Source organism: Hippichthys cyanospilos, chromosome 10, assembly GCF_059441005.1.
Source record: "Hippichthys cyanospilos isolate Australia breed blue-spotted pipefish chromosome 10, RoL_Hcya_1.0, whole genome shotgun sequence".
Classification (NCBI taxonomy): domain Eukaryota; kingdom Metazoa; phylum Chordata; class Actinopteri; order Syngnathiformes; family Syngnathidae; genus Hippichthys; species Hippichthys cyanospilos.
Window position 1 is genome coordinate 20,811,756 of NC_142378.1, and position 25,541 is coordinate 20,837,296.

General features: G+C 41.1%; 1 protein-coding gene across 1 annotated transcript; it reads right to left on the minus strand.

Annotated features, from left to right (window-relative positions):
- Positions 1–1,399: 1,399 nt before the first annotated feature.
- tmem161a (transmembrane protein 161A) lies at positions 1,400–15,320 on the minus strand. The gene is made up of 11 exons (XM_088425936.1): positions 15,213–15,320; positions 13,227–13,330; positions 13,069–13,152; positions 10,660–10,751; positions 10,430–10,586; positions 8,242–8,457; positions 8,011–8,154; positions 7,822–7,935; positions 7,583–7,757; positions 7,285–7,381; positions 1,400–4,564 (listed from the first exon to the last, which is right to left on the minus strand). Exons 1-11 carry the CDS (start codon positions 15,213–15,215, stop codon positions 4,257–4,259), a joined length of 1,494 nt encoding a protein of 497 aa, XP_088282062.1. The 5' UTR covers positions 15,216–15,320; the 3' UTR covers positions 1,400–4,256.
- Positions 15,321–25,541: the final 10,221 nt, after the last annotated feature.

The following is a 25,541-nucleotide window of genomic DNA, read 5'->3' on the forward strand; positions in this document are numbered from 1 at the left end:
TTCATTTTATGGTCTTAAGGTACATGTTTTAATTGTCGTTATCTTTATTTGGGCTATACGTTGTAGTCAGGCGTAGGCAACTCCGATTCCTCGAGAGCCATATCCTGCCTGTTTTTGATGTCTTGCTTTCGGCATACCTTATTGAAATGATCAGGATCGTTATCAGTTTTCCACAGGGCTTGCTGATGAGCTGATTATTTGAACCAGCTGTGAAAGAAAGGCAAGGGAGACATAGAAATGAGGCAGGATATGGCTCTTGGGGAACCAGAGTTCCCGACCCCTCTTCAAGATGAACTCATTAACACACATGATTTTTAATCATTTACAAAAAACAAGGGGTAGGACAAACCCTTACGAAATTATTTGCATTGACATTTTCTCTTTTTTTTTAATCGTTTTATCTTGATGAATTAGTATTTATATGTTCATATATTTAAATCAAAATCTATGTCTGCTAAAGTTGAGCAGACCTCAATAATATAGTACAGTATATTAGGTGACTGTTACATATAGTTGCTAAATGTATGACTAGATGCATTGAGCCCCCCCAAAAATAAAGTCATATCGTTTGTATTTTTTATTCTTTTACAGTGGTAGTAGGTGAATAATTTGTATTGCAAATACAAGTACAGTACTGCGACAAATAAAATAACTTAGATGATGACTTTAACTATTGCACCAAATATATCCTATACTAAACCATGGACATCACAGTACGGTAGCGTAGAAGGCTTACGAGCTGATTGAAAACAGGGCACAAGTTTTATTCCTTAACAAAACAAGATCAAAAAAAGCCATGGAATATTAGGCTGTTTCAGTGTCAACATTGTGCTTAACCCTTTCACTCCCGTTAGGACAAGGGATTCCTGTGCTTTTGAAAAAAAAATGGCAGTGAGTATAGGAATGGTAGCAATACGATAAAATGTCATCCCAGTGATCAATTTAAATTCTCTGACATTTATATTATAATAAAATACCGACGGGCCAAAAAAAAAATCTCAGGGCCTGTAACAATCTATGGAAGAGGGATTTTTTTTAAACTTATTTTCCAAGTATCCTAGACTCACACACAAGTAATATGTGCCATAAGTTGTTTTTTTTTTCAGGGGGGTAAAAAAAAAAAAAAAAAAAATCGGTTGTGAAATCGTTAAATAAGAAAAAAAAAAGGGTGCTTAAAGATTTACTCAATTCAACTACATTTTACATATAAGTTAAATGGAAGTATTGATAGATGTTAGAGATTAAGCAGTTATTCAAGTCTAAATTCAAAGGTATTAAAGAATTCAACCAGTAGTGAACACATTTACCGTAGTGTTAGAAACATTGTCTCATCCTTCTACTTCAAGAATAAAATAGCTTTTCCTTCTGTGGTAGTTTGCAGTTAATTTAAAAAGAAACGAACAAGAACAATTTTTTTTAATCATCCACACAAACACAGAAGAGTAAAATAAAATAAAAAAATACAAACCATGCATTCTAAATATCTCAGCATTATTCAGTTGTGCTTTACAGTACACTATTGACGCTGAATACAGACATTAGGAAAAAAACATCAGTGAGCCTAAGCAAAGTCATTAACAAGTCACGAATTTCCCTATGAGAAAATAAATCATAACATGTCAACAATAAATAAACAAATAACACTCTTGCTAAATATATAAAATGATGCAAAGAAAAATTTAGCAAATTCAATTTCCTAAACTACTTATGTAAAATAGTCACCAACGGGGACAAAAGGGAAATTACAGTACGTTAAAGCAAATCCATGAGATTTTTAGGCACTTGGGAAATCTGGTGGGAAAATGTAGAAAAACACAAATGTTCAACAGCACTTACAATGAAAATAGCACTTCTGAATCAGCTCCCTGATGCCACAATTACACATCAATGAAAAGTACATACTGTCACTGCTGACGCTGTGTTGGCCCAACAAAGCTGTTTGCCTATCAAAAGAACAGGAAGCCTAAAAATTGTCAGCTTCATCACAGCATGGCAAAACCCAGATATGCAAATACCCCTTAAAAATTTTAGGAAAAACTCATGAAACAGAAATGACACTCAAAACAACATCGACAAATCCTTTAAACGCCTTGCAATTCTTCACAACAAAATGTCCTTTTTCATTGATTTTTTTTTTGTGTGTGTCAAATTTCAAATGTTTTAAGAGAGTGAGGTCTCAGGTATCTAATCATTTTTGCAAAATGATGATGTCCAAAGTGGCCTATGGTTTAGCCAACAACTATCTTAGCTTGCAAATAAATCGGTCCTACTGATTGAAACTTATTACTTGATTATCAGTCGATGGCTGTTGTCTCCAAAACATGACAGCATGATTTCATAGTGTAAGTCATCATATGCAACACAGTCTTTGTGTCACAATTGGTCAAGAACATAAAATCATTGTAGATTGTAACATCATGAACACCATATGATTTCTTTGGAACAGTTTATCAACAGCACTGTAGGCTAGATCTTTGTTTTTTTTTTTCCTTTTCCCCTCCCTTTTTTCCCATTCTAAGAAAGTTCTGTAAGATTAAGGTGAATTTAAAACAGTATTTAATGTTTTTAAATAATTGTAAAACACTTGCTAAATATATAAAACATTTGGCCTCCACTGCATGTCGATTAACAAGACCAGAGCCAGTAATTTAAGACTGTGATTTAACAGCATAATGCGGTGAATTTAATCTTTTAATTTCGTGCAGTCTGTGCTTAGGCCTCCGCATGAACATGGTCACACATTTTTATCTTGTTTTATCCTATGGTTTGCCTCTTCTTAACCAATGAGTGATGCCTTTTTCTCAGATCATATGCCTGTTCTTTTTGAAGCTCCTGTCCCTCAGTTAAACCTCGCGCTCCTGCTTGCAGATGTCGAGTTACTAACCCTTCCAAAAAGAGCATTCGTAGTAAAGAAATAAAATGATGTTCTTCTTATATTAAACTGCGATTTGTAAATTGGACTTCATAAAATTTAGTGGATATTCATTCTAAATTATTATTTTTAAGTTTTGACAGTACCACATATAATGACAAGTTTTAATGGCTGATGCAGGTTTATTGACGTTTAAAAGCTCCAGAAAATAGCCCGTGTAGCCCAGTAATACATACGTGTGCGCATGAGGGGTATTAATTCTAGAGTCTGACCATAGAAGGCTTACGTGTGAAAGTCACGGACCGCCACTTGAAAATTTGCTGTCGCAGCTCCAAAACTGTGGAATGAACAGCCGGCTGCATGTTAGACAGGCCTCCTTATCGTTTTTTTTAAAGTCTTCATAAAACCCATCTTTTATCTATAGCTTTCGACACCTAGCAGAGTGCTGACTTTGGATTTATTTGATCTTATTTATTTTAGTTTAGTTTTTATTCTGTTACCTATTTATTGTGTTTTGATTGTCCTGTACAGCACTTTGGAACCCTTGCGTTTGTTAAAAGTGGATTGGATTTGAATTTACAACAGCATCTTATTTTAATAATATTTAATGAATGCTGTTAATATTTCATTTAAGTTAAGATGAGTCCGTCATATATTAAAATTGTGCGAAAAAAAGTCCAAGGTTCAAAGTGTATTCACAAGACATGAGCAGAAACAACAAATATTAACAAATGTCACAGTAAAATTTATTAAAATAATATAATGAACTTGCATCACTTGTAACCAACTTGTAACCACTGATATAACTTAGTATATTTTGGTAGAAAAATCTGCCTTAAGAGTGTTTTAGTTTTATTCAGCGTGCCTGTTTTTTGTCTCAATGATGATTGAAAAACCCTTGTGTGTGTGTGTGTGTGTGTGTGTGTGTGTGTGTTTTCCTTAGAGGTCCTAATACATTCTTGGTAAAGGGATGACTTGGCATTACGCGGTATATGAGCAGCATTCCAGTGCAGACCACCCAATTTTCTCTCTTAGCCATCATACACCAAGCGACTTGACAGCTGACCCTTGAACACACTCAGTGCAATGGAAAACCTGACTTGAACTTTGAATCGCAGCAAAGTGGTGGCCAAAAACAAGACTCATAAACACAGCTAGAAAAGCCGCTGTGCTTTGTGAGTAATTCATCCAAGTAGCTAGATGTGCGGCGGTATAAAGTATCGGAGGAATACAAATGTTGAATGAATTTGCATTTGAGTCTGAAATATTGCATAAAAATGCAGAGCAAGAGGAAAATGTTGCCTTGTTTTCCCGGGTTATTTTCAAACCAGGAGCCGGCTTCGGTCTCACCTGAGCAACACCAAAAGCTGACCCATGTGTCACCTTAGTTGTTCATGAGGTACTGGTGGAAGTAGATGCCAAAAAGCGAACTGATCACCTGGCAGGCTGCCACCCACCAGGTGAAGAAGGCGAAGAAGCCCTTGAAGAAGAGCGGTGTGAGGACGGAGCGCACAGCAGCCAACATCTCCGACAGGCGGGCCACCGTGATCTGGATGTCCTCCTCCATGTCCTCGAATGTCTCTTCGTCTTCGTCTACGGTGCTCGGGATGACTGGCGCTGCTGTGGGTATTGGAGAGGCAGGCATCATGCCAGGATTCACATGCGCACTTGCTCCGCCCCAAGAGAATCCTCCTAGAAGAAAGAAAAGACATGTTTTCATTTGTTAGCCATGATTGCCCAATGAGGGGGGAAAAAATGCCAACTGCTGTGGCTTTGCACCCTTAATGCCCCCTTTTTAATGCCAAAATTGATTTTTTTTTTATATTTTGCGACACTGCAAGTACTTGTTTTGCAGATGCTGAACAGAACTGTGAGAATAACTGTATATAAGTTATCCCATGTACAGTGATCTCTCGCTACTTTGCGCCTCACCTATTGCGTATTTTGTTTTTTTAAGTTTATAAGAAAAAAAGCTATATTGCAAAGAGATGCGCTTATGAGGGTTTCCTGCATGTCAGGCAGACAAGGTAACTATAAATGCACTTGCCACGGACGTCAAACTACTGCAGTATACATATTTACTTAAATCTTACATTATTAAACTTTATTCAGTAACTGTAAGTGGCTGTAGTCTCATGGAGAGACATGGTTATATTAGCGGCACCAGGAAGTGTAAACTGAAGCCTGTAGCGAATATGATACCTATCACAGTTTATACTTGAAATTCCAATTTATTACAAAAGAAATCTAGGTAAGAGATTTGAATCGGTGAAGCCTCTTTCCTCCTTCCAACAGCGTGAGTTTTATGTTTGAGGCCAGCGCTGCTCCCTTGGTCTACCTAAAGGGCGGGAGTTGTAATAGACTCCCTCATTGGTCGAAGGTTGCGCCGAGAGCCAATCATGTGTCTTATAAATTATTTAAGTGCCCAAATCCCTTTTGAAATCATGTTTGAGTGTCCTGCAAGACATGTGATTGGCTCCCGGCGCGACCAGCGAACAATGAATGCAGGAGTTGTAATGTACTCCCGCATCAACTCTCGATAAAACACGCGTTGGGATAGAGGGGAGGGAGAAGAGGACAGAGCAATTAATTTACCTACCTAGATTTCTTTTGTATCAAATTGAGATTTCAAATGTTAAACTCATTGTTATCATGTTTGGTCATCTACAGGTTTCACTCTGTTTCCAGGCGCAGCTAATATAACCGCAACTCTCCGTGAGTCTACGGCCAAAGAAGTTGGATAACCGTACAGTTACTGTACAAGGTTTAATAATAATACTTAATACCAATACTTAATTTAAGTTTTTAGTTTAAGATTAAAGTTAATTTATGCACTGCAGGAACTTTTGCCTTAAATATGTACAGTATGAAAACTTTTCACATTAAAAAAAGAAAAAAATCAGGTTCCCAACACATGCATGAAAAATCCTGTGTGTGTGTGGGACACACACACACACACACACACACACACGCGCGCTACTTTGCAGGGTGGGGCCCCCATTAACCGCAACAAACAAGGAATATTGGTAGATATTGATGTTTTCTGTTGGAAATGTCATGTCATGCATGACAACCCTAATCCTAATCACAGGCATGATGACCTAATCCCAGGAACGAACAGGGTGGAACAGTACAGGGTCTGTCGCCATGTTCCTAGGAAAGAAGGTAGCAATGATTCCATGGGCTGATAGTGTATGGACTTCTACCTACGTTCCCCACTATCAGGATCAGATTGTTCCCTTGCTGCCATAATGTGTGCCCTAACCCTTCAGGGCACCAAGTGGTTTTGTAAATAGGGCAAATGCTATTAAATAAAAGAGGGGTGGACATAAACGGTAACCAGGCCAGAAGGAGACCTGAGAAGGTGCAGGTCTCTGTCCGCTCTCTTCGCGGGAATTTTTTTTTTGTCTTCCTATATATATATATATATATATATATATATATATATATATATATATATATATATATATATATATATATATATATATATATATATATATATATATGTATATATATACACACACACACACACACACACACACACACACACACACACACACACTTTTGTGATCCACCTCCAAAGACCAAAAGGCACTTTTTTTCTGCAGGAAAACGTCTAAATGTGGTGGACCATTTTAAACTTCCTGCTGAACAAGGTTTTGAGATTTCTACTATTGAATACAATTTCATGAAGTTAACAAATACTAGTGGATCTAAAATTGTATTTAGTAAATACCAGACAAATATGACCCAGAAGAGCCTCAGGCCGTGTCTACACATAACCAGGCGTACAGTATTTAAAGCCGCATTGGTTTGGCGCTTCTGGTGTAAAATGGCTTTATTTAATTAAAGAAAATAGCACCTACACAAATCCAGCATAGTGCGCTTTCTCTCAGTTACAAGCATGCCAAGCCGCAGGGCGGCCGCAGTGTCACCAAATTCTGTCTAATCAGAACGATCCTCCGGCTCTGACATCGCTGGAATCTGCGTCTTTGGCGATAAATAGAGTGATGACAACAATCTCCAGTTTATGGTTGTTACATGCAAACATGAATCTGAAGGATTTCGCAAACCTCCACTGTGGCCCAAGTTTTTGAAACATTTGGTTTTGATGAGGGGAAAAAAAAAAAAAGAGCCCGGGCACGTATAGCAAATAACACAAACCGAAGACATCTGTTTGCAACAATCTACGTGACTATGTGTAGACTACTTGTAGCCTCAGTGAACACAAACTTAGAAGCATATGTTCAAAAAACAGATTTTGTATATTTTAGGTCACCTTAGGAAATGCCCTCACCTTTCAAGGGTGATAGAAAGGCACGGCTGTTAAATGTCACTATGTAACAATTAAAGTGGGCTGTTGTTTAGTTTCATTGATAATGATGAGTAGGTTTGTGTGTGTAATTACTAACCTAATGCCTTGAGGGCTAGTGTGGAGAATAGAATGAGAAGCACCGGAACCACATACTGCAGAGTCACTACACTCAAGTAGCAAAACACACGAGTGACCTGGAGAGGCAAACACAGGGACACATGCACACACAAATTCATTTCATTTGACTTTTTCAAACTCCAACCTTTTTTTTTTCTTTTTCTAAAAAAGAAACTTAGGTTGGATTGACAAACAGCATGTGAGCGCGCGCGCCCACACACACATTTAGGTATCTAAAATTAAGGATAGTACAAACATGAACAAAGTGGTGGTCTGACCTTCCTCTGAATATCAATAGCAGCAATACGTCCGGCTTCCCTCTTCATTTGCTCCACCCACTTCTGAGACAGATTGAGGTAGGCCTGAAGATGGTAACGGGTTAAGGCTAGCCGCAGGACACACAGCGCCACCACAATCCAAAGTCGTAAGCTGTCAAAGTTGTTGCTGGACACCCTGCGAGGGGAGGTGAATTGATTCAAAGGTGGTTTGGAAAATGATGCACGTTTTATGCACTCACAGCATGATGGAGGTTTTTCCTAGAGGTGCGTTGGCAAGGAAGTCCCTGGCCATGGGTTTGACCCACAGAATCAACATGACCACAGGAGACAGGAAGCTCATGTGCAGCAGAATCCTGCAAGATATACTGTTTAAGACGCACATTGTGCTGGGATGCCCTCATATTTCTTTCAAAATCATCAAATCGCACCGGATGAGTGGACGGTCAGAGTTCATCTGCACGGCGTCCAGGTGAGTCTGAGCCAGACGCAGTCCAGGGAACGCCAGCAGGGCACCGACATACGCACAGAATACGGCCAGCCCAAGCTTCAATGTCAGCTTGGTGACAGGGACCCTAGACACAATACAAGGAGTGTTTTAACGGACAAGCGGATTCTCTCCACATTTATCAACAATGAAGCAATGCTGACAGCTAACTTACGAATAGTCGGCGTAGCCCTGCTGCTTGGCGAAAACCTCCAGGTTGTTGAAAAGGCTCGAGAAGCCGGACTCCAAGCCAAATTCAAGGTAGTCCTCTCGGACCACCAGCACAAGCATGGCCACCAACAGGCACAGGAAGCCAAATGCGAGGCAGACTGATCGCTCGCCACCCTCCTCCGAGTGGAAGTAGTGACTCATGAGCATGTGGAGGGCTTTGCTGAAGAATGCAGGTTAAGGGAAAACCTTTCATGCAGAGATCCTGCAATACTGTGCCGACATGTGCCAAGTTGGCCTTTTGCACAAAACACAGGGAAGCCTAATACTGGTGCAACAGATCTTTTGCCATCCCTGTGAGAAAGCAAACATTCTACAATCATGTTTGTAGTGTCTGGAAAAATTCTGTCCAGGAGAAAGAGTCAAGATAACAGTTGGTTGATCCAGAGTGCATGGCAAGAGACTCCGAATGGGGCTTCAATTAGTCGAATTAGCGATCAATGACAGACACTCCACTCAAGGATTCTACAACTGTATTCAAGTTGCAGTTGGATCCATTCGCCACATGAGGCTGAGTGTTGGTTGCTTGCACTGACTCCTCCAAAGACCGGCAGCCTGTTCTCCAATCCAGCTGTGCACGAAATAGGACATTTTGCAATCAATCAGAAACCCACCAACTCCAAGAAGGAGGATCTCCATGATCAAAATTTCAATGACGTAGATGTTCTCCGTGTCCTCTTTGGACAAGTTCGATAGACAGACCACCCTCAAATTCAATGGTGTTTCCACCGGCAGATATCCTGAGGACGTGGAAGGCTCCCCTTAGCTTTTTCTCAACAAGAAAATTTCATCAATAGTCGAGAGCCCAGCTGACCAATTTCATGGTTAAATTTCAGATTTCAGAATATTGCAGGAGACGACAATAATATTAGTTAAGACAACACAGGACAAAGTCAAGGGGTAAGGGAGGGAGAGGTGCAGAGCAGAAAACGTCCATCTCCGCCAAGAGCCCAGCCAAAAAAGCAAAAAAGTGCTGGTGCCTAACCCAGCAGTGCATGTGTGTGTGTGTGTGTGTATATATATATATATATATATATATATATATATATATATATATATATATATATATATATATATATATATATATATATATATATATATATATATGTATACAATATGAGATACAAATCCCACGAGACAAGATATCTCACAATATTGAGTCCACGAGAGTGACGTGACAAGATTTTTGCTAGAAAAAAAAAAAATTTAAATTGCTAATTTATACTTCAATTTCAAAATGATATACTGCATTTTTATTGAGGAAGGCTGCAACAAACAGGTTTATCCATATGCTGCTGCAATAACAAATTATTCAGTTGAGATCTCTCATAGTTGAACATGAACAAAAATACTTCCTTTTCACACGCTGCTTCAAGAAATTGCAACTAAACTCTTTCATAGTTAAACATGAAAAAAAAAAGTTTAAAGTGCCAAACATTAAAAAAAAATAAATAAATAATGCAAAGAGTGACAGGCTCACTGCCAACTGATGTCGCAGGGACGGAAATGTGCACTTTTGAAATAGCAGCATGCAAAGGAATCAGTCGTGATGGCAAACTTACTTACTTGCATCTGTCATGGCATCAATTACCTCCGCCTTGGTTTTCTTGTAAAGTGTTGGAACTACTGTGCAAGTAAAGTGATGTTGTGACGGGATGTTATGGTGAAGGGTGTCAATTAGCAGCCAAAATCCACTCTCCTCCAATGTCAAAAATGCATGAGCTGTTGAGCAAGAGAGGGCTATCGCGAGCGATCAAAAATAAATTTTGAGCAAGCTTCTTTTTCTGTGTTCAAAATCCAACGGCGTTAGCTCAAACTCTTATTACGCGCTCAATATTTTTTTTCCTGCGCTCAAAATACGTTTTTGCTTGCTCAGTTTTATTCTCTGTGCTCAAAATGTTTGTTTGCGCACTCGCAATTGTAGCACATTTATAACGCCATAGAAAGTCAGCCAATTCATAAAGCAATGCTAAATATTCAGTATTGAGAAAAACAGAATTATTTCGAATTTGTTGGAAAATGTCAACTTTTACATGTAGTGTAAAAGGGTCTACTACTGATTGAATAAGTTATCTTTAAATCTGATTTTTTCCCTTTGTCTTGAGGCTCGATCGATTTTCAAACAAAAAGGATACAGACTGAAAAGAACAGTAAGGACACACCAGATGGCACCAATGTTCACCTCCTTGCTGGCATCCACCACACTGTAGTAACACTCAGTAAAAAGGAAAACGCATGTGGTGTAAACAGCAAAGTCAACCAGCCACTGGTACTCCAGGAAGAAACGCAGCACTGAAAAAAGAAGAGAAGAAATAAGTGTTTGTGTTTTAGTTGGCTAATATTGCTTTGGAAGCATTCGTCCCACCGAGGGCATCCATGGCGTTGACTGGAGATTTCTCTAGGTGAAGGTCGATGCCTTTGGGCACTGTGAGAGGCTTGTTTTCTCCATTTTGTCTCCTAGGAATGAAACATCAACTTATTCAATATTTCTGAATGTCCTATTAAACAGCAGTGAGGTATGGTGTCACGCTGAACAAGGAATTCTATATGGCATTTTTGGGCTTGTGGTGGTATCCAGCTGGTCAAACGAAATGGGGCTTAGGGGGAACACCAAGCCAAAAACCTGGGGGAGGGAGCAATTTGATGAGACCAGGGAAAACAATTGGACGGCTTTGAGGAAACACTGGCCCACCATTCGGCGTCTCAAGAGGGGGAAGCGGTACACCATTAACACTATGTAGTGGAGATGGGATGCTGCTGACCTGACTTGGGATCTAGTTGGGAGAATACTTCAAAGACCTTTCTTTCACCGACACGTCTACCTCTGAGGAAACATTTTGGAACCTTTAAGATGGCCTCTCCTATCTATGCAGTTAAAGGCACAGTAGTAGTTAAAAGGCTCCTTGGTGGCAAGGCCCCCAGGGTGGTTGAGATCCACCTGGAGTTCCTAAAGCCTCTGGGTGTTGTGGGGCTATCCTGGTTGACACGCCTTCCTAATAAGGACCTCTGGGTAGGCAGATCGGGGTGGTGGTTCCCCTTTTTAAAAAGGGGGACTGGAGGGTGTATTCCAACTAAAGGGGGCTCACACTCTTCAGTCTCGCTGGTAAGGTTTATTGAGGGGTGCTGGAGAGGACTGTCCATCAGGAAGTCGACCCTTTGATTCAGAAGGAGCAGTGTCGTTTTCGTCCCTGCTATGAAACAGTGAACCAGCTGTACACCCTTGGCAGGATCTTTGAGTGTGCATGGGAGATCACACAAACCAGTCTACACGTGTTTTGTGGACTTGAATGTGTTTGATCGTGTACCTCGGGGAGTTCTGTAGTGGGTACTTTGGGAGTATGGGGAGCTAAAACCCCCTCATAAGGACTGTTTGTTCCCTCCTGTACCACCGATGTCAGTTTGCTCTGCATTGCCAGCTGAAAGTTGATTCCATTTCCAGTGAGGATTGGACTCTGTCAAGGCTGCCCTTTGTCATCAGTTCTATTCATTATCTTTGTGGACAGAATATTTAGGCACAGCCGAAGTATTTATGTGGTCTAATTGGGCGGTCTCAAAATTGCATCTCTGGTTTTGTGGATGATGTGGTGTTGTTGGCTTCTTCAGGCTGTGATCTCCGACTCACACTGGACAGATGAAGATTAGAACCTCCAAAACTGAGACCATAGTCCTCAGTCGGAAAAGAATAGTGCTCTCTCTGGGTCGGAGATGAGGTCCTGCCCCATATGGAGGAGTTAAAGTATCTTAGGGCAGGGGTGTCAAACTCATTTTTGTTGCTGGCCATTTTGTAGCTACAACTTCCATCATTGGGCCGATATGACAGAGAAACCAAGTCAATTTTAAATAGTCCTATAACGTCTTAATAAGGTACACAACAAATTGATGGATTAGGAGTCTTGAACTCAGAAGAACAGCATGACGGTTTGTTGATTTTTTTTTTTTGTCATTGTAACAAAACCAACCCCAAAATATTGCAAAATCTCAACTTAATTATATGTGACAAGTTAAAAATTTGGAACTGTGTTTAGCAAAGGTCATGGACATGATTTGCTTTCGCGGGCCACATAAAATGACAACACAGGCCGTATTTGGCCCCCGGGCCTGGAGTTTGACACCTTTGTCTTAGGGTCTTCTTCATGAGTGAGGGCTGGATAGAGCATGAGATCAACAGGCGGATCGGTGCAGTCTCTGCTGTGATGTGAACTCTATGGGTCTGTGTTGGTAAATGAGCTGAGTCCTAAGGCAAAGCTCTCTACTGATTTATCTACAGTCCTACCCTCACCTATGGTCATGGGCTGTGGGTCGTGAACAAAAGAAAAAGATTCTTGTTACAAGCGGCCGAAATGAGTTTCCAATGCAAGTTGTCCGAGCCCTTCTTTAGAGATGGGTGAGAAGGTCATTCATGCAAAAGGGGTTTAGAGAACATATTAGTGTAAAGAGTGTTCCTTTTACTTGACTTCCACTTTAAATCTATAATACCTGTACATGAGTAACTTTTGAACTACTGAAATAGGAATTTTCATCAGTCCCTGTAGGGCAGGCATGTCCAAACCCGGTCCTCGAGGGCCGCCTATCCTGCATGTTTTTGATGTTTCCGTCATCCAATGCAGCTGATTCAAATGATCAGGTTTGTTGTCAGGCTTCCGCTGAGCTTGCTGATGAGCTGATCATTTGAATCAGGTGTGTTAGGAGGACAGAAACCTCCAAAACATGCCGGATAGGCGGCCCTCGAGGACTGGGTTTGGACATGCCTGCTGTAGGGGGTCTGTTCTCTCACCTATCTCTCCTATTTGTTTTAGGCATCTGTCTCCCAGCCAGTGCACACAGTTCTCCCTCTGATGGATGTTTAAAGCGGAAGAGACTAAAAGAAAACACAGAAGAAATTATTATGTCTGCTTGTCCTACAAACAGGAGAGTTGCCTGATGGTGCTTCACCTGCCATTGCAGAGGAGCCAGCGTGCAAAGGAACAATGCGGTGCCATCCTCTGCATGATGCTGGCCATCAGCAAACTGACAACCAGCTGGATTCCCATCAGTGCCTAGTGTCAGGACGAAGCACACACACAAACTGAATGTCCTGCCAAATATTTTCTTTCATTTTCTCATCTGGGAGACACGTCACGGATAAACTGGAACCTAATAGAGGGACATCTTGGAATTGTCACCTGACTGGCTAAACACAACCAGAGCAGATATTCATACTCTCTACGACAGACATTTCCAAAGTCCGGCCCGGGGGCCACATGCGTTCCGTGGTCAATTTTCATCCGGCCCGCAGCCTCCGTCATAAAATCAATAACGTCTGGCCCACATGGAGAATTAATACATTGGGCAGCAGCGCTGTTACCTGTGTGTGCTAAATGCTGCCATCTATAGGCTCAATTAGGAACAACAAATTAGTATATGAGTAATTGACTATATGAGCCCCTAATTTTCTAAATGGCGTCAATCAACAAAAGGAGAAAAGTTGAGCTGCAGTGTGACGCAGTGAGCTGCGGTCAGCACAGCACCGGCAGCTTTACATCACCAACTTTTACTGACAGCTGGATAAGGACGTTTCCGAGAGATTTGAGCATTTGGTAAGAAAATGCTAAGCTTGTTCGGTTCGAGTTATTTGTGTGAGAAGACATTCTCGGTTATGAACTTAAATAAGAGCCGTGTGAGGACACGGCTATCGTACTCTCACTTACAAGACATCTTGCGCATTCATACTACTGCCATAGAGCCACACCTGGCCTTTGTCCTGCACTCCAGATCTCAGTTTCACCCATCACACTCATGTAAGTCATTTTTCATTTACGATCAGTCTGAAAACATTTTTTTTAACTTTTCACTCCAGAATAATAACCATTTAAAAACCCAATCAACATTTATAGTTACTAATTTGATCTTTTAAATGAGGCCTGCACTTGACTATTACTTGTTCATTTCTCTGTTATTGTGTTTAAAAATTCTATAAATATTAAACTGCCATGGTGAGATATTTTTTTGTTTCAAATGTAATTTGCACCCACGAGTACAATTACTTCTGTTCAACGGTTACAAAAAAGTTAGTGTTAAAAAAAGTGAAGTTGAGTGAATATTCAATTTCAATATTTAATGTCAATTCATTTTTGTTATGCATGTTTCAAATTAACCAAAACACATGCTTAAGATGGCTGAAATTAAAATAAAAAAGCAAATGTTAAACACAGAACGGCTCGCTGAAATTTATTAAATTAATTGCTGTTATATGTAAAGAACGCCTGTCAAGGTTGACCCCCCTATATTTTTAATACATCAAATCTGGCCCACTTTGCAAAAAGTTTGGACACCCCTGCTCTACGATATAAGCATGCTCAACAAAAGGCCGCAGTAGTATGAAAGTGTCAAAAATAAAATAAATATCAACAATGTTGGGACAAATAACAAGTTATTTGAAGTCCCATTTATTCCCGGTTACGGCGGGGGAAATTGTAAAAGAGCCCAGAATATAGTTTATGGCCGAGTCATTCTGCTGAAAAACGCCATTATGAAATTCTAAAAAGGGGAATTGTAGAAAATGACATGCAAGAAGAAAAGATGCTTTTAAAACTTAGTTTTATGGAATCGTGAAAAAAATGGTTTTAAAAAGTATGACAGTTAAAATAATCATCGTGAAATATTATAATAAAAATAATTAGAATTATGAATACAGTAGTAGCACATTTGCTAAAAATAGATTTTGCTATTTCATGACGGGGGGTGGCTGGGTGTCCTACAAGTCAAGAGTGAATGAATGAAGCATGCAAGAGGCTGCAGTGCTAAATTTAGCCAAATGTAAGCAACTGCCAGGAGCGCTTGAGGTGTTAGCTCGTTTAGCATTGGGACGGTAGCGCTCGTAGCAAAATGACATCAGCACTGAACCTTACAACAATAAGTAAAATGACTGCATAAATTTACCATCTTCAGCCCCGTCCCGGGATTATTTACTTGTACCAACGAAAAGCGGGTAACACAGACCGAGCAGCGTCAACAGCTGATGAAGAGACATGTGAAGCTTGTTCTTCGTCTCCCGTGACGTAAGCACGGGGCCCCTTACCCGCTTGAGAAATGTTGCTGCCCCCGAAAGTACGGGCGGAGAAAATGCAAACGAGTCCTGGCTACAAGAACTACAGTATTGGGATGCAGCCGCTCAGTAAAGCGTTGCGTTCAAGTACTCTGTGAAAATCTGTTTTATTTCATCAATTCATAAAAGTCGCGTTATTTCCACAAGCGTTACGTGGTGTTGAGTCTAGTAAGGTCCGTGAAAACTGCACCAATTTTTAATCAAAGTCAAAGTCAAAGTCAAAGTCAAGGTAAAATTATGTACGTTATACAGGTTGGCATCCAATCATTAACAAATCATATTAAATCTGTTCTTCTAGTGTAATTTTTGAGTTGCGGCGAAAACTCTTAAGTGGACCCAAATCAGACTGGAAGAGGGAATTTAAACAAATGTTGCTTTAATAACAAAGATGAGCGAAACATGTTAGGCAAAATGTAAACAAAGTATCAACAAGAATGCGATTGAAAATGGCACAGCAGCAAAGTAACAAAAAGTTCAAATGAAGAACTGTACACAAAAAAAACTATACATTGCAGAGATTGACTCAATCTCTATCTGATTGAGCAGTGGAAGGATGTCGTCGAAAGCTTAAAAATACAAAAAAAAATAAAAATAAAATAAAAACACAAAACAAAAAAATAGCAACAGAACACGCAAAAATAACTCGGAGATTCCCACTAAGTACAAAAGAAAAGCAGAAGCATCATTCAAACCAAGATCGGTATCTACATAGAGCCCCGAAACAACGAAGAAGAATAGCATGCATTAATCCCCACCAACCCATCCCCGCAGCCATCCTCCGACACACAAACTCCCCGCCAGGGAGACATCTTGAGCAGAAACATGACAGTACCTCACCTTTGATGAACGCAGTCATGTCAGGATAGAATGTGTGAAAGTTGTGACATGGTATTGAGGATCCAGCAATGAGAAACCCAGGACCGCTCCTCAACGAGGTACTATACACCCCTGCTCCTTCTCCTCGAGTCCAGAATCTCCTTCACTAAGTACACCGGCTCTCCAACCACCACTCGCGGAGGTGGAAGAGGTACTTGTTGACCGGTTTAAGTAGTGAGACGTGAAACACCTGGTGGATTTTCAAAGACTGGGGTAAGGAGAGTGTGACGACGACTGGATTGATGACTGTAACGACTGGAGGCTGATAACCGTAGGTCGCATGGAAAGGAGATATACTGGTTGCTAAAGCGATCAACAATTTTTGAGCATATTCTAAGTTAGTGGCACAGGAAGAAGGACATTGTGGACGTCCACTCTCAAGGGTGGCCTCAAACTCCTGATTTCCCTGTTCGATCTGCCTGTTGGACTGTGGATGGTAATCCAAGGACTGGCTTGCAGATGCGCCTATAGCCATGCAAAACACCTTTCAAAGAAAGATGAAATAAGGTTCTCGGCCCGCTGGTATCTGGGAAAAGATCAGATCCCATCAGTAACTGAGAGGCCAATGAAGAGCCTTCGAATGTTCTTCAACTGCTGTCTGAAAGATGCAGACCATCCATCCATCCATCTAAGATTCCTCTGGCCTCTCCTCAATTATGAGGTCCCCATGACTGTGGTGGAAGGGTTTGATCACAAGGTGAGCCGTTATCTGCGAAGATGGCTGGGATTACCACGCAGCCTTAGCCACATTGGGTTGTATGGCAACACCAGCAAGCTCATTCTATGCTTCAGCTTAGTTAAGGAGGAGTTTATCATGACACGGGCCTGGGTAACACCGGCAGTTCTCAGGATCCAGAGATACCAAAGAGTCCGGGCCAGGGATTGTTGTCAGGACAGGGAGAAAGTGAGAAATCAAATCAGAAAATTATTTGGGAAGGTCAAGCATGAATAAAGAACAACCTAATCTCTTAACCACTAAATTATCGTCAGCCCCAGAGTCAACGCCATGTGGTTGCCCCACAAATGTCACCTGTTTAGTTGCAAGCTTTCAGCTTCCACACTCCCCTCCCCAGCGGAAACTGTTTGTCTTCTTTTGTGAGGGTTTCTCTGCGAAGGGTTAGGGCTCAGACTAGGATTTGTCACATCGTTAAATGTAGAATTTGTTATATGTAATGGTTCACTTGGTCTCTCTCTCTCTCTCTCTCTCTCTCTCTCTCTCTCAGTTCTGAGTAAGCAAAAAGATGCCCACTCTCTCTCTCAAAAAAAAAAAAACAGAAAAACACACGCAGGGTTTGGAAGATTGGAGATCATGCGCCAACTGGCAGGGGACTCGAGGGTCGTGCACCGACTGGCAGAAGGCTTGGGTGTCAGGTGCCAACTGGCATGAGGCTCGTGTGTCGGGCGCTGACTTGCAGGAAGCTTGGGTATCAAGCGCCGACATGCAGAAGGCTTGGATGTAGGGTGGGTGATGAAGAGGGAGAAAAATAATGAGTCTTCTGCCATTTCCCTGGTGAGAACTATAGCTTAAGCCTGGAAAAAAAAAAAAAAAAAACTTGCTCGTGCATAAACAAAGAAACATCACCACAATATAGATGTTCTCTAAGATCAGTAGGTAAGTACACCACTTCAGTGGTATCCATGGGCCTGTGGATGTCCAAGAGGACCAGGAAGGCTTCTCTCAGCCTTTTCTCGTTAAGAAAATGTCGTCAGTAGAGTTAAGAGCCCAACTGACCATTTCCGTAATAATAGTTGAGACAGCACAGAACAAAGTCAGCAAAGCAGGGGGTAAAGGAGAGACAGGAGCAGAGTAGTATATCACACTAATTTACTTGTGAATAATAATCTTGTAATTTCATGCTTCCTATAACATGGAGTTCTATGTTTCTGTCACGCTGGGGCATGCCGGTTTGAGGAGGTGCGGGATGCGGGAAAGGCAGAACCAATAAAATGCAGGGCAGACTGGGGTAGGCCTAAGTGGGGGTGATTTAATGACAAAAAAGGCTGGGTTGAAAGAAACGAAGAATACAAAGTACAAACAAAAACGCTAAACTGAAACTTACTGGGGCCAACAAGGAACGGGAGGCAGCACGGGAATGACAGGTACAAAGGAGCGTGAGACAAGACAGCGGGGGAATGACGTACAATGACCCGACTGGGCGATGCAAAACACTGGGGCATAAATACTATCAGAACTAATGAAGACGCAAGACACCTGGGAACAACAAGGGGCGGGGAAACTGACTGGGGGACACACACGGGCGACAGGTGAGGTTAATTACAGTGATGACACGTGGGGGAAAACACAGAGAACCTATAACTTAAACCACACAACCCAAAACCCACAACAAAACACAGACAGATCAGGACAGTTTCATTGGGTAAAAGTGATGCTTGGCCAGCCTGCGCATGCATCATAATGTCTGCTCATACTTTTTAACGCGTGAGGCCTCCGACGGTGCATCCGTCTACCTGTGCCAAACAACATCTTTCTATTATATTCAGTGGTGTAGTGGGGATTTTTTAAGTGGGTGTACGCGATTCTGGGATGTTCTATATATACATACATAACATCAATCATAGGCTACAACACCAGTTGAACTAACGTAAAATTTAATGTTTTACTACTCCAAAATAATCACAGGCCAACGTTATTAAGCATAACTCGAACCGAAATAAAAATTGAACGTGGCGCCGGTAGAAGTGGGTGGACGCGTACCTACGCGTACCACGCCCACTACACCCCTGACTATATTGGAAAATCTCTCACTGGCCCCACCCCAAACACGTCTGCGCTGCGCTGTGCCTGAGCATGAAAACAGCAGAGGTCGCTTTTGAGTTGGTGTTCCGCTCCTTCTAACTGTCTTTTTGGAATTGAAGCTAAAATCAATTTTTAAGGATGATGCAAACAATATTTTGCTTTCCTACCTCTTAAGTACATCTGCTATCCCCCCCCCCCCCCCCCCCCCCCCAAAAAAAAAAAAGCAGGTCACTTGACACGCACATATACTGAGCTTCATCCTTTATCATTGCCACAACTAATCCCTTCTCTGTGTTAGCCATCTGGGGTTAGTGAGCAGCCAACCACAAATTAGCGAAAAAGAAATCGACATGAATAAATGCAAATTCATGCCAGCTATTAAAAGGCTCCGCTACTCCCAATGCCTTGCTCTTGGGGCCTCTCGGTTTCCACACTGCTTCCCAGTATCTCTCTTGGTGCTGGTGGGTTTCTTGGGGGGGGGGGGGATGCGGCCCCACCATTGGCTCGCCTTTATCTAGCCTTGTCCTCTGCTTTTCAACGGCAGATTTGAATATATGCAAATGTTGCCTTGGTTTTCCTACCTCCGCTCTTCATTTTGTTTCCTCTTTTTCCGCACCTAGTTGAAATGCTGGAGAGAGGCTGTATGGGAACCAGTTGTGATGATCTTTCTCTTTCACACTAAGTTTATTTAACTGGATATTAATGCTTACATACAAGTGAGAATTACAGGGTATACCAAAGCATAAATGTGAAGCACCTCACTACACATGCAACACGGTCTAAGTTTAGTTAAAAAAAAAAAAAAAAAAAAAAAGACTATGATGTATCTGGCCCATTGAAGATGGTAAAAATTACGCTAAAAAATATTAATTGAAATTTGTATGGTGTTTCGTCCCTCCAATGCTATCGAAATTGTTTCTAAAAATAGGTGAAAATCATGTTTTGCATAGATCACCCAATGAGGTTGAAATTTACTTCAAAATTTGTTGAACATTCATTTGATTTAGTTGTGTTTCTAATTTCTACCCGAAATAATTGCAGGAATTAAATATATTAATACTGAAACAAATAAGAATCATTTTGAGGTCAACAAAAATGGATCTGCTGCTTTTTCATATACTATATGCCTTGCCTGCCAGCATCTTATACCATACCATGAAGCTGCTAACTTGCAATTGGACTTGCAATCGAAAAAATAATAAAGTAGGCAATAAAACAGGGAAAAAAAACAGTAATAGAGCAATAAGGGCAGTAATAATAAAGCACAAATAAATGAATAGACTCACATTCTGAGAATACTGTATTATGAAGTAGATGGAGTGGAAGAATCTGTATATATATGAGGATGATAGTGCAAAATATCCTGTAGTGCAAACTATTATGTATTTAGCAGCTTTCCTGCACTGTGGAGGATTTGTAAGGTGCATGTGTGCATGCGTTAAAGCGACTGGTGATGAGTCAGATTAGTGCGTGAGGGATTTGTTCAGAATCTGGATGGCCTGTGGGTAGAAGCTGTTTGCCAGGCTGGCAGTTCTGGCCCTCAGGCTCCGGTAGCATCTGCCTGATGGCAGCAGTTCAAACAGGTTGTGTTGTGGGTGAATATTGTTTCTGATGAGGTTGTGTGTCCTCTGCAGAACCCTGCTGTGATAAATGTCCTGTAATGAGGGGAAGGCTGCTCCACAGATGCGCTGTGAGGTCTTGTCAGGTTCATTTGTCAGACATTTGTAAGAAATTGTACACAAAAAAGGAGACAAGGCAATCTTCCCAACTCATGCATGAGGGGAGCGAAGAGGAACCGGCCAAGGACAATTCTACTGCGCTCTGCCAGTCTCTCCGACTCCCCTTACTTTTATTTGCTACAGAGATCCCTAACTACATGAAGGTCCCGGCCCTCAAGGGGCAGGGAAAAACGCAAGTCTATGGCCGGGACCTTGTGTACTTGTCCTTCTATGTGTGAGCATGTGGGTGAGAAACTAATGCATGTATGAAAAAATACGTAGCGAAACATTCTGATAATGCATAGCAATAACATCGATAAGAGTCACAGGTGTGGGAACGCTCCGACTGGCAGGCTTGAGCGGCCTTCCTTCTGCTTGAAAGAAAACAATGACGAGACAGTTCTTTTCCCACAAACAGTGCACTCATTCTCCCAGCGTACCATCAACATACCTAGCAGTACATCAGCAGTTTATTCATTCATTATTATCATTCAGTATGTGTTTATTCATTCACGCAGCAAAGCATTTCTTCATTGCGAGCATTAATATTTTGTAGCAAATGTATAATCACTATATCTATAACTATTCTAACAATAATTATTCTAACAGGTCTTGATCACATGCTACACCAGACTGTGATGGAGATGGAGAGGACACTTTGAATTGTACATCTGAAGAAGTTGTTGAGTATCTTTGCTGGCGTGCCAAATTTCTTCATTCTCCTCAGAAACTACAGTGTTGGGAGTTTTTGATGATCTGTCGAGTGTTGTGGCACCCGATGAGATCCTTGCTGATGTAGGTGCCAAGGAATTTGAAGGGTTTCATCCTCTCCACCTCTATTCCATTAATGACTAGTGGTAGTTTGTGCGGCTGCATCTGCTGTCAATGAACAGTTCTTTGGTCTAGTCTGTGTTGAGGTGGAGATTGTTGCTGTGACACCAGGCCCCAATGTCTGACAGCTCTTTTCTATATGCTGTCTTGACCCCACCAGTGATCATCCCGATGACTGTAGTGTCATCTGCATACTTAATTATGCTGGTGTTGTTTTGGGAGGCGACACATAGATGACTCATAGATGAAGAGTATACAAAGCAAGGGGCTCAGCACACAGCCCTGGTGTGTCCCTGTGCTTACAGTTCTGATGCTGGATGTGTGGTTGTGGACACTGGCTAATTGGGGTCTGCCTGTGAGAAAGTTCAGCATCCAGTTGCAGAGGCGGGGTACCAGAACAATTGTAAGGAGTTTATCTGTCATGGTAAATGGACTTTCACTTATTTAGCGCTTTTCTACCTTAGATACTCAAAGCACTTTACACTAACTAGTCATTCACGTACTGATGACACAGCATTAGGAGCAACTGGGGGTTCAGTGTCTTGCTCAAGGACACTTAGACATGGTCTTGATGATTGGGGGATCGAACCCACAGCCTTTCGACTGGGAGACAACCACTCTACCACCGAGTTATGTCGCTGTCAGTTTGTCAGGGATGATTGTGTTGAATGCTGAGCTGTAATCGACAAAGAGCATTCTTACATATGTGTCCTTGTTCTCTGAGTGCGTGAGCGCTGTGTGGATGGCAGTGTTAACTGCATCATTCGTGAACCGTTTCTGTCGATATGCAGATTGTAGTGGGTCCGCAGTGTCTGGAATGCTCTTTTTGATATGAGTCATGACAATCCTCTCAAAGAACTTCATTGTGACTGGGGTGAGGGCTATGGCATGGTAGTCATTCAGGCAGGTCACGGTGCGTTGCTCGGGGACAGGCCCTATGGTGGTGGACTTGAAGCAGGTGGGGACAGAGGCTTGTGCAACGGACATTTTAAAGATGTCTGCAAACACATCAGCTACCTCTGATGAGCAAACCCTGGGTGCACGGCCGGGGATGTTATCCAGACCTGCTGTTTTCTGCGAGTTTGTTCTGCTCAGAACCATGCGCACATCTGCTGGTGTCACCATGAGAGGAGGGTGGTCTCGTGCACACTCCCATGCCCAGCATCTTTCTCTTCTGATCAGGATTTTTAGCGTCAAAGCGTATGTAGAACTCATTCAGTTCATCTGGAAGTGTGACTAGGCTGGATGTGACTGTGCTGCTCCTCTGTCAATAGTCCGTGTTATATGGAAGTCCTTCCCACATGCGTCGAGGGTCAGCGGTGGAGGACTAACTCTCCAGCTTCTGCCTGTACTGTCTCTAGGCCTCTCTGATGGCTCTTTTCAGGTCATATCTAGCCTTTTTGTAGTCCTCAGCGGTGCCTGAAACAAAAGCAGATGTGTGTGCATATAATTTGGCCCTCACATCACAGTTTACCCAGGACTTTTGGTTGGGATATATTCTGAAATGCTTAGTGAGTGTAGATGGTAATTACAGAAGCATATTCATCTAGATCCACGTTGTCTTCGTACACGACTGCGGTTTTTAACATGTCTCAGTTTGTACAGTAAAAGTAGTCCTGAAGCACTAAATCAGTTTCATCAGTCCACACTTTAACAGCTTTACTTACCGGGGGAGTCTTCTTGAGAAGTTGTCTGTAGGTTGGAGGTCTTGGGACAGACTTGTTTGTTTTTGTTTTTTTAAATGTCCTTACTAATGGCTAAAAATGCCAGAATGATTTCCTCAGCCTCATTAGAAAACACACAGATCGTCAGGAGACACACTGTGTGTGCTGGGAGATCTATTGTGTATGAAAATGAAAGCTGTGAGGCAGACTGAACTGTGAGCCGAATGTGCTAACCACTCTCCCTCCATGCCGAGCTTTATGAAACACTGGTTCAAAAATGTTCAGAGTTTCAGAATGCTTCATTTTACCATCACTAAATGCATGCTTACAACACTAAGGAAATACTGCACTTCACAAAAAGTGCTTCCAAATTCCAAGGAAATGTTATCTGACAATACCTGGCATAGTTACCAAACTAAGCATAAATCAGAGGCGATACTTCCAAAGTTATGCAAAATCGAACAGAGTTTAGGTATGTACCGAAATCCAGATTCAAAACAGTGTTGCGAGGTCTGAAATCAGAAGGTTGGTGTCATGTGACCATTCAATTTCATTTCATGTTCATCCATTGCACCAGCAGTTGTTTGAAAATGTCAGAGTTGTCTTAGCAAGTGAACAGTAATCATGTGTTCTCTTTTATAAAACTGAAAAATAAATACAGTATTACACATTACACCGTATTGAAATGTATATTAAATGTAAATGTGTTGGGGGAAGTAGAAAGACAAAATTGATAGCAATAAATGTTTATATTTTCATTTATGCAATGATTGTTATATGTTTTTCCTCTGTCTTTTTTGTATATGTTCAAAATTTTATTAAATAGCTAAAAAATAAAATAAAATAAAATAAGATAAGATATAACTAACCTGGGGGCGGCTCGGTGGAGGAGTTGTTAGCACATCCACCCCAAAGTTAAGGAATTTTTTCGCGGAACTCACTTTTTACAGGGGTTTCCCATTAACAACAAAAAATGAGGGAACCCTGTAGTTTTGAACCATGGCATTTATTTCTATACCCATGAAACTTGTACCAAATAAAGCATGTTTGACGTAGACTCTTGAAATTTACAGGAATTCAAACAAGACCTCAGTTCACTAAAAAAAAAAAAAACAAAAAAAAAAAAACTAAGGGAATTCAATGAAAAGGCCTAATTGCCAAGTTGTTTTACCAAGTTGGTTTCACACCAGGTGTGGAGCACCACGCCCTCCCACCTTCCCCTGATCAAGCTGCCATGTGCATTGAAAGCTGTCTGAATGTGCATGAACTTGACCGAGGGAACTGCCTGGGAAAAGAGGGGCGACTTTGTTCTCTTTTCCTCCCTTTCTTTTCACACAGCCAGACTGATGCTGGTGCTCATTAGCATAAAATTCAGCCACTACTTTGTCAATTAAACAAGGAAAGCGTGGAAGGGAAAAAAATAGTCCAGTTTGCTCGTGGCCGGGGATGAGCAGACATCTCTTCTTCTTCTCCAGTGTTGGAATATTTTCAAAAAGTGTAAGTTGGCCGTTTCCTCCCACTTAATGATTATTTTCAAGTTGTTTTCACCTGTTTTTTTATGGGGTTTTTTTTGCATTGTGTTGAGTAGTTTTGTATGTGAAATGTATTTTGCCCTCATGAGCCATTTTAGTTTTTAGGAAGTTCTCCAAGTGCTTGAATTATGTTGTATGACCATTTGTCGGTTCATATTTTTGTGGGGATTCATTTTGGAAATATTTTATGTAAAGTTTAATAACAATTGCATGGTCAACCAGATAAAGGCTGTATTTTGTACATGGGAAGCTATAAGTACTGCAATTTTGTGATAATGATTATGTTGAAAGAGGAAAAAGTAGGAAAATGCATTCATCTCCCACATTCATATTTGATATTTGGGTGTTGTTTTGTTTCATTCTTTATTATGCGTCTGACTCAAAGAGATACCTGATGAGTAATGGTCAATTGTTTTTGATGGTTTTCATATGACATCTGGAAAAAATAATCACCCCGAGAAAGTCTTATCATTATTTGATGCTTATGTATCAATACATCAAAACATATCTATTGTAAAGCTGATATTTCCACATGCTGTTTTATGTCACCATTTATCTCACAATTAGCTTTACACATTTGAACACTTTATCTTTGAGCTCGATTAAGTGCTTCTTTGGCACACGTTTTGTCACCATTTATCTCACAATTAGCTTTACACATTTGAACACTTTATCTTTGAGCTCGAAGTGGTTCTTTGGCACATGTTTTGTCCATTTCTTGCTGTCATTGAACACAAAATATGTCTCAATTAAGTGTTCAATCCTCATGGACATTCCTTTGACA

Excerpts from the sequence above, each read along its gene's own strand:
- tmem161a (XM_088425936.1), bottom strand. Across the intron at positions 10,752-13,068 it reads AAAACAAATAGGAGAGATAG|GAGACAAAATGGAGAAAACA; the intron begins GTGAGAGAACAG and ends TTTCATTCCTAG. Across the intron at positions 10,587-10,659 it reads CAACGCCATGGATGCCCTCG|TGCTGCGTTTCTTCCTGGAG; the intron begins GTGGGACGAATG and ends TTCTTTTTTCAG.